The sequence below is a fragment of the Lynx rufus genome, unplaced genomic scaffold (genome assembly GCF_022079265.1).
Source record: "Lynx rufus isolate CCGP_SWC_20201006 ecotype Redwood Valley unplaced genomic scaffold, mLynRuf1.p SCAF_11, whole genome shotgun sequence".
Lineage (NCBI taxonomy): Eukaryota > Metazoa > Chordata > Mammalia > Carnivora > Felidae > Lynx > Lynx rufus.
The window spans coordinates 38,191,291-38,203,682 of NW_025814825.1; the positions used below are offsets into that span (position 1 = coordinate 38,191,291).

The following is a 12,392-nucleotide window of genomic DNA, read 5'->3' on the forward strand; positions in this document are numbered from 1 at the left end:
CAGCCCTGCTCACATTTCTGGTCATCACTGTTTATTCATGTGCCTCTCCCACTGGCTCTAAGCCCCATGAAGGCAGGGGCTGTGTCTGTCTCATTTACTCTTTTTTTTTTTTTTTAATTCATTTTTTTAAATGTTTATTTTTGAGAGAGAGAGAGAGAGAGACAAAGCATGAGCAGGGGAGGGGCAGAGAGAGAGGGAGACACAGAATCGGAAGCAGGCTCCAGACTCTGAGCTGTCAGCACAGAGCCCGAAGCAGGGCTCAAACCCACGAACCACGAGTCGGACGCTTAACTGACTGAACTACCCAGGCGGCCCTGTCTTGTTTACTCTTGAGTCTCAGTAGCAAACCCACTCAGCCTGGGGCTGACGAGCATCTATGGAACAGACTTAGGAAGAATGCTGCCTAAGAGTCTAAAGGCAGGAGGAGTCCTTGACCTGACCCCTCACTGCCGGTTCCTGACACAGAAGATACTGGGTTGAGGGTCTTTCAGACGCTGAGCCCCTTGGCTGCCCCTCTGCCACCCCAGGCCCTTGGAGGACTTTCAGAAAGTCAGCGAACTCTCACAGAGCTGCGGTCCTAGCAGCGTGCTAGCCACCTGCCTCCCAGTACTGCACGAGGCTACCGTCTCCCTTCTGTTCTGTGACTACACTCCACGCCCGGGTTGCTCCAATGCCCCTGGCCATGCCCATCCTTGTCTGCCAGCTCCCGTGCTTGCCGCTCCGCCAGCTGGCCATGCCAAAGCCACCACGGAAGACGCACGCGCACCTTTGCCACCGTGAGGTGGCCGCACGGCCCCTCGCACGGCCGGGCCACCCGGTGAGCACTGTACAGGCAGTTATGCGTCTCCTCCCCAAGCCCGTTCTCTCCGAATTCGTGGCAGGAAGCACTCCATCCCCAGAACTGCCATGATTTGGCCTATTGGCTGCTGGCGTCACTCCCACCTTGGTGAGTCACATGGCGGTTGTCTTGGCATCTGGAGCCCCAGGGACAAACAACACATTTCCCTCCCCACCTTTCCCCCTCTTGTCTGCAGCCTAAGCTTTGCCAGGGCTCAGACTGACACTCCCCAGGGAGATTCTGGCCTCTGCCCCATCCTCTAGTGCCTGCAGGCAACTCACCCATGCAATGGCCATTTTCCTGCTGGGAGAATCCTTGGCCGCACTGCAAGGTGGGCAGAAGCAGAGACACTGGTGAGTTGAGAAGATCCCACCTCCGGTTCCCCCCTAATCACAGCCACAGAGCAGCTGTCACCCTGAGTCCAGAATGAGGGGTGCTCTTAGCTCTGGGCCTGGGGTTGCCCTTCCCTGCTGGGACCCCTCCCCTTGCACTGAGAAGAGGAGACTGGGGGAAGGACGAGAATGTATTCAGTTCAATACTGAATTCACGCGGGATCCAGGTGCCTGAGCTGGGGTACCTAACAGAACCTATCCCTCTTAAACTACAAATCCCTCCCTAAACTACACATGGAGGGATCATTATGAAGCCTGCTCTTTGCTGAGAAGATTTTCATCATTCTGGAGGCAAAATCTGCAAATTCCTGGGAGTCCACTTTCAGACCATGGGGCTGTGGAGGGGGTCCGCTCTTCTGGCTATGAGGCCCGGACACCCTTACTCACCTCCAGTGGGGCTGGGCTCTGAAGTCTGTCCTCATCCCGGGGGTAGGAGATCTCCAGCACAGAGTTCATCTCCTCACTGGCCACGCTCCGGCTTGCCATCTTGCCATCTGGCCACGTCACCTCCACACTGCTGGCTTCATCCTTCCCTACGGGACAGAAGGAGAACTGAATTTTAAATTCTATTTAATTTTAATGAATTTGCATTTCCATAGCTACGCATGGCTCGTGGCTACCATATTGGACAGCACAGCACTAGAACTTACATTCTAGCGGACAGGCCAATCAGCATGAAGCTGTTTTAGGGGAGAAGGGAAAGCCTGGTGGTAAGGAGGTTGACTTTGGCTTCAAATCTTAGCGGTACCGCTTGCCTTGCTGTGTAATTTTGGCCATGTCACTGTATTTAAATTTATATCATTTATAATTATAGCCTGCTAGGGGCCATGCTTTCTTTTACCATTGGGAATGTGCCTGTTTTCAGGGAGCTTCCGCTCTGGTGGGGACAGACAGGCAAAAAGATGAACAGATCAATGATGTCAGATATTAACAAGCTCTGTGAAGAAAACAAAGATGGGGCAACACGGTAAAGAGGAACTGGGGCTTGGCTGGGGAACTTTTCTAGCCAGGGTGATCAGGGACAGGCTCTTGGAGGGAAGGCACTTGAGCTGAGCTCTAAATAAAAGCTGAGGTGATAAAGAACAGGACGGTGGAAGGCACAGGAGAAGGACCGTCCTATACAGCTGAGATGTTTACAGAAGCTAATGGCGAGGCTCAGAGAATATTCATGGAGAATCCATCCACACACACCCTTAAAGCAACGTGTTACATCGGTGGTAGAAAGCAGGTTGGAGAGATAGGTCAGGTGTTCAGGTGGTGTCAGAGGCAGCCCCAGCCCCCTGCTTGAGGCATCAGGCCTGTCACTGCGGCAAGGTCAGGCTAATGGTGATGAATGGGGGTGGGCGGGAGGCGGGGGGGGGGGGGGGGGTTGGGCCTCACCCGCAAGGAGAGGTTGTTTCCCCAGTCAGTCACCTGGGAAAGAGGGCCGTGCTCAGTGAAGGTAGGAGGGCGGGTGCAGCCCCCTCGTCACCCACCAGGGATGACCAGATGCAGGCCTGGTGCTCAGGGGTCCACAAATCCCGTCATACCCTCAAGCATCATTCGTGGGCTGAATAAACAATGTCACCCACTTATACGTGCTACTTTCCCTTAATGTATGCAGACACTCCTAGAAGAAACAGGGAAACCGAAAAGTGCTGCTGAATTTACAGCAGCTTTGGGCCCTTACTGTCCGCCAAAGGATTTTACAAGGATAGCTACTGTGGGGCGGAGGGTAGTCTGTGGCACATTTTCATGTATAAAAGGGATTCCTGTATTTTAGAAAAGGGTTGGCAGCCACAAGCAGACTTTGAGGGGAGTGTGTGTGTAGACTCCTGTGTGCAGGGGTTCACCCTGGTGGGGAGCTTGGGACAGCAGGGGTCATGGGGTGGAGGGCCCCAGCTGTGCCTTCTTCCTGGGAGTCCCGGCACCCTTCTATGGAGCTTCCAGAGGAAGCTCCCTACTGCGAGCCACAGCTTCCGGACCCTCCCCGCATTTGCTTCCCCTCGGCCTTGCTGCTACCGCGCCGTGATTAATGAGGGCAGGGCGCTGCGGGCACACGCACACGCGTCAAGGGTGAGCAGCCCGTCTCTGTGGGCCCGGTGGGGCAGTGGGACCAGGGAGAGACTCCCAGAACACAGAGTCCCACATTCGGGGCTGCTTCTGTTCCCCTACAGACTCTCCCCTTCCAGCCTCACTGATTCTGGGGTTTGCTTTCTTAAGCCAGAAACTGTTTCTCATAAACCTCTAATCCCCCACTCCCTCCTTCTGTAATAATTCCTTTTGGAGAAGAAGGGTGGACCACGGGACTGGGGGGTATCATCTGTGGGCTTTTTTTTTTTTCTGTTTTGTAATAGTCTCTTGAAGTTAAAGAGATTTGGCATTTTTAGGTTGTACAGTGCCCAAATTAAGTGGCATATATAAAAAGTAAATATTTTTCCATTAAAAAAAGGAGACAAAGAATAGCAAATGTTTCTCACCTAAGTCAACAGAACGCTACATGAATACATTTTCCAGCCTGACTGGAGCGCCACAAATAACTCAGAAGAGTCACCGAATATTCATAGCATGTAGTTCTGAGTCCCGCTTCCTCCCTTCCTCCCAACCCAGGACGGGCAGGGGCTATGAGAGAAGCCAGCCAAGGAGAACACATCTCAGTAGGACTCCCTTCTCTGCTGCTGCTGATTTTGCTGACTTGGGCACCTTCTCCGGGGCCTTAGTTTCCTCATCTGTAAGATGGGGGTGTGGCCCAGAGCTCTAGCACTCCTGGGAAGGACAGTCCTTCTTCCTTGGAATGTGAGCCCTGCCCCAGCCGACTGTCCCCTAAGCATCCCCATCTCTACCATCTCTTAGACATGGGGGCACCTGTAGTTCCCAAAGCACCTTCATTTCTTGGCAATAATACTGGAGAATATGTACCCCAAACTGTACCAGGCGATCTCACTGTTGGCACTGGACCCTCTCGGCAGCACCATGGGGAACGTACTAGACTTCTAATTTCCACTTTACAGACAAAGGGGCTCAGACCCGGGGAGGGGATGTAAGTTGCTCACAGTTCCCCAGCTAGGGATGTCTGACCCCAAAAGCCCATATCTGCTTTGCCCTTGCTCTACTGCTCACTTGGCCCCGACGCCCAGCCCCACCACGGGCCAAGTGTCCTGCAGGGATCTGGGATTTAACAGGAAGGAGATGGACCCAGGTCCCATCCTGTGGGAGCTGCATCCCGTGGAGGCAATGAACATAGTGATGATGTTATAATGAACTGGGAACGTGCAGCCATAGCATTGGTACCACTTGGTGAGAGAGGCGGGTGTTAAAAGTCATTCCATTTGGGTGTTGCAGGAGGAGTAGGAGTTTGTGAGGCAGAGGAGGGAAGGAAGGGGCAGTCCAGACAGATGGTGCGGCATGGTACAGAGGTATGGTAAGGTCATGTGTATTTGAAGAGTAGGGAGAAGTTCCAGGTGGGGGAAGCAGAGTGTGGAAAACGTACTGGCAGGTTGGGGCGGGGGGAGATGGGGAGAGACTTTGGAACTTTCATGTGTGAGGCTGATCTGAACCCTCCAGACGACTCTGCAAGGTGGGCGTTCTATCACCGCTCTCCAGGTGTAGACATTGGCAAGGTGAAGTGACTCACAGGTGCCTGAGCTACGATTGGAACCCAGACTCCTGTCCCCAGACTGTTCCCTCTCAAGTTGCCAGACATCCCAGGTCATTCCAGGCACTGCACAAGGGCAGCTTTTAAGCAGTCTGCGTGCCAGGCCTGTGTGTCAGGGAGTGGGGCTGCGGGCGGAGGAGGCCCCATAACCAGCACAGCTGGGAGGTCAAGAGCAGAAGGGAGTCACCTCTGGCAGCTTCTAAAGGACAGAGGCCAAGGAGGCTCAGAGAATTGCGCTTTTCAGAATTACCAGCAAAACAGATGGTGGGAATACAGTTGGTGGAATATTTTTGCACTTTAATAAAGCAATTTTTATGTGGGCCACTGAATTTTCCTTCCCTAAATGAGCACCAGCAGGCTCGGAGGCAGCTCTGAGTCACTCGCAAACAATTCGCTTAAAGAAAGGTGGTGTGTGTGTGTGCGTGGGGGGGCAGGGGTACCGTCAATGCCTGGGGTGGGCTGGGCATCGGGTGAGCCTCCGATGGGGGCTGGCTGGGACAAGTAGACTGTAGGTGCTTGTTTTCATTTTCTGGGTTTGGGTGAGTGGCCTCAGTCCTCTGCAAACCAGGAATCGGACAGCCAGGGTAGGGGATATGTAGGGTGGGTGCGCAGGGCGGGGGGTGGAGGGGGGCGGCTAGGATGCAGGTGCAGAGCAAACAGTGCACAGTGGGCCACCCCAAAAAGGCCATGAGCATAAATTCTTCTTTATGAGCCTGGCTGGCCAGCTGGCCAGAAGGAGCAGGGCAAGGCCAGGGCAGGGTGCAGAGGGGAGGTGAAACAAGGCCAGGGGCTCCACTGAGCAGGGGTGGGTAGGATGGGAGCCGAGAGCACACCAGAATGGACCCCCTGGGAACCCCAGAGAATGAAACAGCCATCCAGGGAGGTCTGTGAGTTTTTACTGCGTGGTGATGCGATGCAGCCCAGACCCTCGGGAGTGGGGAGGGTACATGAGGGTCTGAGAAGCTAGTCCCCTGACCAAGGCTCAGTGCAGGGACGAGCAAGACATAGGCGTGCCGAGGGGCACACGTGCATGCCCACGCACTTGTCCACGCGCTCTCCCCTGAACCTTGCTGCAAAGTCAGGGGGAGGCAGAGGATGATTCACAAAGGGAGGGAGGGAGCAGGGTCGGTTGGGGTGAGCGGGAGCGCCGTGAGTGCTGGAAGGGGGGTTTCCTTGGACCCTCTTCCCTTTAGAGACCTCCCCCTCCCGGGGACAGCCAGGGGCCCCACATCTAGGCCTCAGTGACTGGACGGACAGGTCAGGCCTTTCTTGCGTTCGTGTTCTGGACATGCCCCTTCTCACCCCAGGCGCCACAAAACAAACTGCTCAGGACTGGAGACCATCATACTGCCCGTCAATAGGAGACTTGCTCCACAAATTATGAATGCCGCCACACGGCGACATACCGTGCGGCACAGAGTTTGGAAAACAAAGGAGAGATGCGCAGCCCGAAAATGGTGTCCAGGTTACGTTGTTAAGGGGGGGAAAAAAAGCAAGTTTGGGAATAACGGAAGAGTATCATCATTTTTGTTAACAAAAACTCCCAAGGAGTATTTATCTATAAATATGCTCCTAGGCACAGCGCATGTGGTAAAAGCACATAGAAAAGCGGGGAGCCGGGAGCAGGTGACCCCACCCCTCCCCCTCCACATTCCTGATCCCCTTACCCTGTTCTGCATGTGCTTTTTTCACAGCACTTAACATCTTCTAACAGTTTATATGTTTACCTAGTTATTATGTTTATATGTTTCTTCTGCTTCCACTAGAATTAAGATCACCCACGGCAAGGATCTTTGTCTCGTTAGTGTTTGGCACATAGTAGATGGCTCAGTAAATAAGTATTGACTAAATGGATCAAATGGTACTGGGAGAGGGTGAAGGGAGGAACGTTAACCTTTTGCTTAGTATTCAAAACAAAATGTTGAGCTTTGGGGTTATTTTTCCTTTCTTTTTAATCATGTTATAATTTCTAATTTTCCGATAATCAATATGCATTATTCTTACAATCAGGAAAAAATATTAAATCCTTCTAAGAACAACTCAAGCATTGCCCTCCCTGCAGGGCTCCTGGTGCAGGACACCACCCCTGCTGGGGCTCCCGAGCTCCTGGCCGCTCTCTCTTCGCATGGCACGGCCTGGCTTTGGCTTGCTCGGGGGAGCTTTGATCCGCCTGTCCCCCTCCAGCCTGGTTCTTGGTTCCCCCCGCCCCCCAGTTGGGCTTTGGCCTCCCTCTCTAGGCCCCGCTCCTACCAGACCATTCCCGTCGTGGGCACACTGAACACTCCCATCTCTGGGTCTGTGTTCAAGCCAGGCTAGCCCCTGGAGTGCTCTCATCAGCCGCCCACCGTGCCTTCTAAATTCCCGCCATCCTGCTAGACCTCGTGCTAGGCCCATGTCCTTGGGAAGCAGAACGAAGTTCTCCCATGCTGGTCCTCGCACAGCCCATCTAGATCCACCTTGCACCAGAATCCCTGTGTCCATCTGCCTTTTTCCCTGGGCTGTGAGCCTGGAGGGCACGGGTATTTCTTCTTTGTCTCATCTGTCTCTTTCCCAGGTCTCTCTGTGCCTCTCGGTTTCCCCAGCCCACTGCCTGTCTGTGGTCCCGGTCCTCGCTTTCCTCAATCCTTCCTTCCATCTGGCCTTTCCTCTTGGCTCCCTCTCTTCCCACCCCATCGCTGCCCCTCCATCAGCCAGGAAGGCTTGTGCTACGCTGGATCCGTGAAGGAGACCCTCCTGGACTGGGGGCCCTGGAGCTGTGGGGATAGAGTCCACCTGCTCCTGGCGCTGCTTCCTGCTCGGTCGCCTCAGTCTCACTGCCAGGCTCAAGAGTGAGCTACAGGGACAGGTCCCCAAGAGCAGCCTTCCTTCAGTGGCTCTCTGGGAGTGGATCCTGGCAAGAGAGGAGCCTACAAGGGGACCCGTCGAGCTGTTTGGGCCAGAGTTCAGAGCCAGAATAAATCCCCCAGCCTTGCAAAATATCAAGGAGAGGCTCTGAACCAGATGCAGCGGCGTGTTACCCCGAGTGTGGGAGGCAGACATTGTGGAGAGGCACGGAGGCTCCTGGGTGCCCGTGGTCCCCGCACATGACTCAGCCGAGGCTGCCCGGTCGAAAAAGCAGGTCTGTGCTCTTGTCAAGGGCAGATACTGGCTGGAGAGGAGACCCAGCGAGGCCCACAAAAACGTCTTAAAACAGCACAGGCAGCCCACAGGATGTGAGGAAGGAGAACCTCAGCCCCAGTCCCATCCTTACCAAGGATTTGCTCTGTGGAACCTCAATTTCCTGATCTATACACAGTGGGCTGGGGCGTTGACGTCCAGCCAGATGCCTGGATAAACATCCCACCTGTGATACCACGGCATTGTCTTGGTGACTGGATGGCCTTACACGGGCCACCTGGTAATGAGGGGACGTGTATGTCCAGGAAGAAAGAGGCAGAGCGGAGGACCTTGGCTGGCTCCACACACGGCAGCTATGGGAGGCCAAGCAGTTAAGTCACAGAGGTCAAGAATTCAGACAGTGGTGTTCAAGGAGTCGGGGTCCAAATCCAGCCCTCTCTACTTTCTGGAGATGTGATTTGGGGCACCACTCTCAGCCTCTCAGTTTTCTGACCTGTGGAATGGGGTTACGATTTATTGGGTTGTGGTTAAAAACTGAGTGAGGTATCTTATGCAAGGCACTTAAGTCCAGTGCCTGGTATACACTAAGCGCTCAATGACTGTCGGCTACTGCTGTTTCGTCGGAGGACAACATATTTAAAAGTCATCTCGTACTTGGCCAGCATCGCAAATGGCTACCTTAAAAGTGACAAATGCTTCAACAGCCAGCCGACCCATCCAGGGTGAAACAGGCCAAGAACATGCTCACATAACCAGGCCCCGGGCCCCCTCAACATTTATGCTCCTTTTTCAGACTGCAAAAATATTATGTGCTCCTATAAAAATTGGAACACACGCACACAAAACATATGGAAGAAAATAAAAATCACACGGTTGGGCAGATCTGGATTTGAGTCTCAGCTCTGCCACTGATCTGTCATGTGACCTTGGGCAGGTTTCTTAATTGCCATGATCTTCAGTTTTCCTATTTGTAAAGTGGGGATAAATAGTGCCCGCGTCACAGGGTGGTCGTGAGGATGAAATTCAGTAATAAAGTGCCACCTGGATGAGTAAGAGTTACCGTGTTAATCCACTCAGAGTCACTGCTCACACTTTTTGCATGTTCTTTCAGTTTTCTTCTATGCCCATATGATGTGTGTATAATATTAACATATACGTTAATTTCAGACCACATTGCCTGCTCTTTTTTATGTTAGTATTATATCACCCCATAAGGTGCTAACACACAGGGGAGGGTGTCTGATCTTGAGCCCAGGTATATTTGACTCAAATGCTTTCTTCGCCATGGTGTCTTAGTAAGGACACTCGTGACTCCTCAACATTTTTTCTATGATTGCCCCTCCCCCTTCCTCTCTTTTTAGACCGCCCCCCGCACCAATCCCCTCCCCAATGCATTTCTTTAAAAACGTTTTATGTTGAAATGATTATAGATCCACAGGAATTTGCAAAGATAGTACAGAAAGGCCCTGTGTACCCATCACCCAGTTTCCCTCGATGGTTAGAGCTTATGCAACTACAGCATAATACCCAAACCGGGAAGTGGACATTGATCATGTGCATGTGTGCGTGCGTGCATGTGTGTGCGTGCGTGTGTACGGCTTTGTGTCATTTTATCGCATGTGTAAGTTTGTGCAGCCACCCCCACAATCAAGATACAGAACTGCTCTATCACCCCAAAGACCTCCCTCAGGCTGTCCCTTTATGGTCACACCCACCCCTGGCAACCGCCACTCTATTTCCTGTCTCTGTAATTTTGTCATTTCGAGAATATTATATAAATGGAATCAACAGTATGTGACTTTATGAGATTGGCCTCCCCCGCCCCGACCATAATGCCCTCGAGAGCTATCCAAGTTGCTACGTGTATCAATAGTTTAATCCTTTTTATTGCTGAGTACCATTCCCTGGTGTGGATGGACAACAGCTTGATGAACCAGTAATCTATCACAGGACACCTAGGGTGTTTCCAGTATGGGCTATTACCGCTAAAGCTACTATGAACAATCTTGTATAGGTTTTTATGTGGACATAAGTTTTCATTTGTCTGGGATAAATACCTAGGAGTGCAATTGCTGGGTTTTATAGTAGTTGTATGTTTAGTTTAGTTTTTTTTTAATTTTGTGAACGTTTATTTTTTTGTGGGAGAGAGAGAGAGAGAGAGAGACAAGAGTGCAAGTGGGGGAGGGGCAGAGAGACAGGAAGACACAGAATCCAAAGCAGACTCCAGGCTCTGAGCTGTCAGCACAGAGCCAGATGCGGGGCTCAAACCCATAAACCCTGAGATCATGACCTGAGCCAAAGCTGGACGCTTAACCAACTGAGCCACCCAGGCGCCTCTAGTTTTTTATTTTTAAAGAAACCACCAAACTATTCTGCAGAGTTGCTGTACCTTTTTACATTCCCACCAACAATGTATGAGGGATTGAGTTTCTCTGCATCCTTGCCGGCTTTTGGTATTGTCACTATTGTTTTTTTTTTTGTTTTGTTTTGTTTTGTTTTTAGCTGTTCTGATAGGTGTGTAGTGATATCTCATTAATAACACAGATGTACTGTAGAGCTGTTTATGTACTGTATGTATATCTGTGCCTTTATACATATAAAAAAGAGTAGGATTTTTTTGCTCCCCTTCCCCCAGACAAGAACCAATTTTTACCCCCTTGAGGGCGATGTCACTCCCCCCGAGAATGCATGGCTTCTCCAAGCTCCTAGCTAAGGGAAGTCACCAGGGGTTTGATGAGGTTTTAATCACCAAGCCGCTTCCCAGGAGTCCAGGGAAACAGCTGGTTTGGACAAGTTTGGTACAATGTCTGAACGAGGCCCCAGCCTTGGACAAAGGGAGGACTAAATACTCTGACCCCAAGGCGAACTCATTCAACAGAGGACTGCAGTGGGGACCCCTGCAAGGGGAGGGGCACGAGGAGGGGCATGAAAACCTTCCTTTTGGGCTCAGGTTCATCTCCGAGCAGGGCCGCCTGCACGGCTGGTGTCCACCGCGGCGGTCATGGTACCTGGACTACTCTGCACGCGGCAGGTGCTCGGGCCGTGAGTCCTCGTTACCGAGCATGCTTTGGGGCGCAGTCCCGGGACCCCACTGACCAAGCACAGCAGCTCGCTGCCTGCCCCTCCCCCAGCCCTGACTCACCTAAGCCAAAGTGTGCCACGGGCTCCATCTCACACAGGTAGCCTGAACCCCCGTCGATAATCCTCAGGTGGGCCCCGCTCTTCTTGGTATAGAGCACAACCTTAGCTCCCCTGGCGAAGGCCCCGAACTGGGTCCGAGGCACCACACGCAGCCAGTTGTTGCTGAAGCCCTGCAGGGTGGGAGGAGGCAGGCCAGTATCAGGGGTGGGGGGGGGCAGGGAGGGAGGAAGAGAAGAAAACGTGCAAGGAGAGGAGGAAGCCGGCAGAGAAGGTGAACAAGGCAGACAGACTGGCTGAAGTTTGGAAAGAGAGGCACTGAAAAAATGAGGGAAAAGCTAACAGACTTGGGGAAAGCAGTTTCTGGAGCAAAAGTGCCAGTGGAAGGCAGAGGGACAAAGGGCTTCTCCCAGGAGAAGGCAGCCCTTGGAGGTTTACTATGTGGCTGGGAATTTATTTCCTGGGTGTCCATTTTCCACCACGCTGGGCAAGGAAGCATCCCGGGCGCCTCTGCCCTCTATCACCCTAGACCCAGGGGAGACACTAGGCTGGGCTCTACAGGTCCCGGGGTCCATGCACACCTGGTTCCCCCGGAAGACGGACAGCGGCTGAGCCATGGACTCCCCGTGGGACAAGATGAGGTCCAGCATCCCATCTCCATCGAAGTCTGTCACCACACCCCCTGCAATAAGGCAGATTTCGCTCTGGCCATCGGCCAGGAGACCCAAGCGGGAGAGGGGCTCCCAGTCAGTACCACGTCGTGGTGCATGTGCCAGGGGGTGGGAGGCAGAGAGCACAGTGCTGGGGCAGGTAGACAGGGTGGAAGCCCATCTCTGCTTCCCAACAGTCGGCTCATGGCAGGAAATCATGAAGAGGGCTCCCTTTCCCTTCCCTGAACTTGTGCATGGCGTGTATGCAAATCGCTCAGACCATGAGAACTTCTTCCTGATCTATTACACGCGGCCTTTGCATTTTCAGTTTTTGTCAATGTATCGTGTTTGCATATGCATGGTCTCCTTTTGGTCCTTGCTACAACCCAGAGAGGTGAGGAGGGCAGGCGTAGTTATCCCTTCTATGGGTGGTGCAGATCAGGACCCAGAAGATGAAACAACTTCCAAGACCACAAATGAGGCAATGGCAGGACCAGGTCTTGGGACTCCTGATCCAGTGCTCTTTCTCGGACACCAGGCTGAATGTCAAGAGGGGAGGGGTCAGACCGCAGGACCCGCAGCCTCTCCTTTCCATCCCCCCCCCCCCCCCCCGCCCTGCGTCG

At 52.9% G+C, this 12,392-nt stretch overlaps 1 protein-coding gene across 1 annotated transcript in view; it reads right to left on the reverse strand.

The window, feature by feature from the left end:
- CRTAC1 (cartilage acidic protein 1) overlaps window positions 1-12,392 on the reverse strand; it is a 119,343-nt gene that overhangs the window by 2,884 nt on the left and 104,067 nt on the right. Inside the window, exons 9-12 of the mRNA XM_047072278.1 lie at window positions 11,701-11,801; window positions 11,124-11,292; window positions 1,618-1,763; window positions 1,120-1,162 (exon numbers count right to left, since the gene is read on the reverse strand). Coding sequence (XP_046928234.1) covers window positions 1,120-1,162; window positions 1,618-1,763; window positions 11,124-11,292; window positions 11,701-11,801 — 459 coding nt within the window. The remainder of the gene's footprint in view (window positions 1-1,119; window positions 1,163-1,617; window positions 1,764-11,123; window positions 11,293-11,700; window positions 11,802-12,392) is intronic.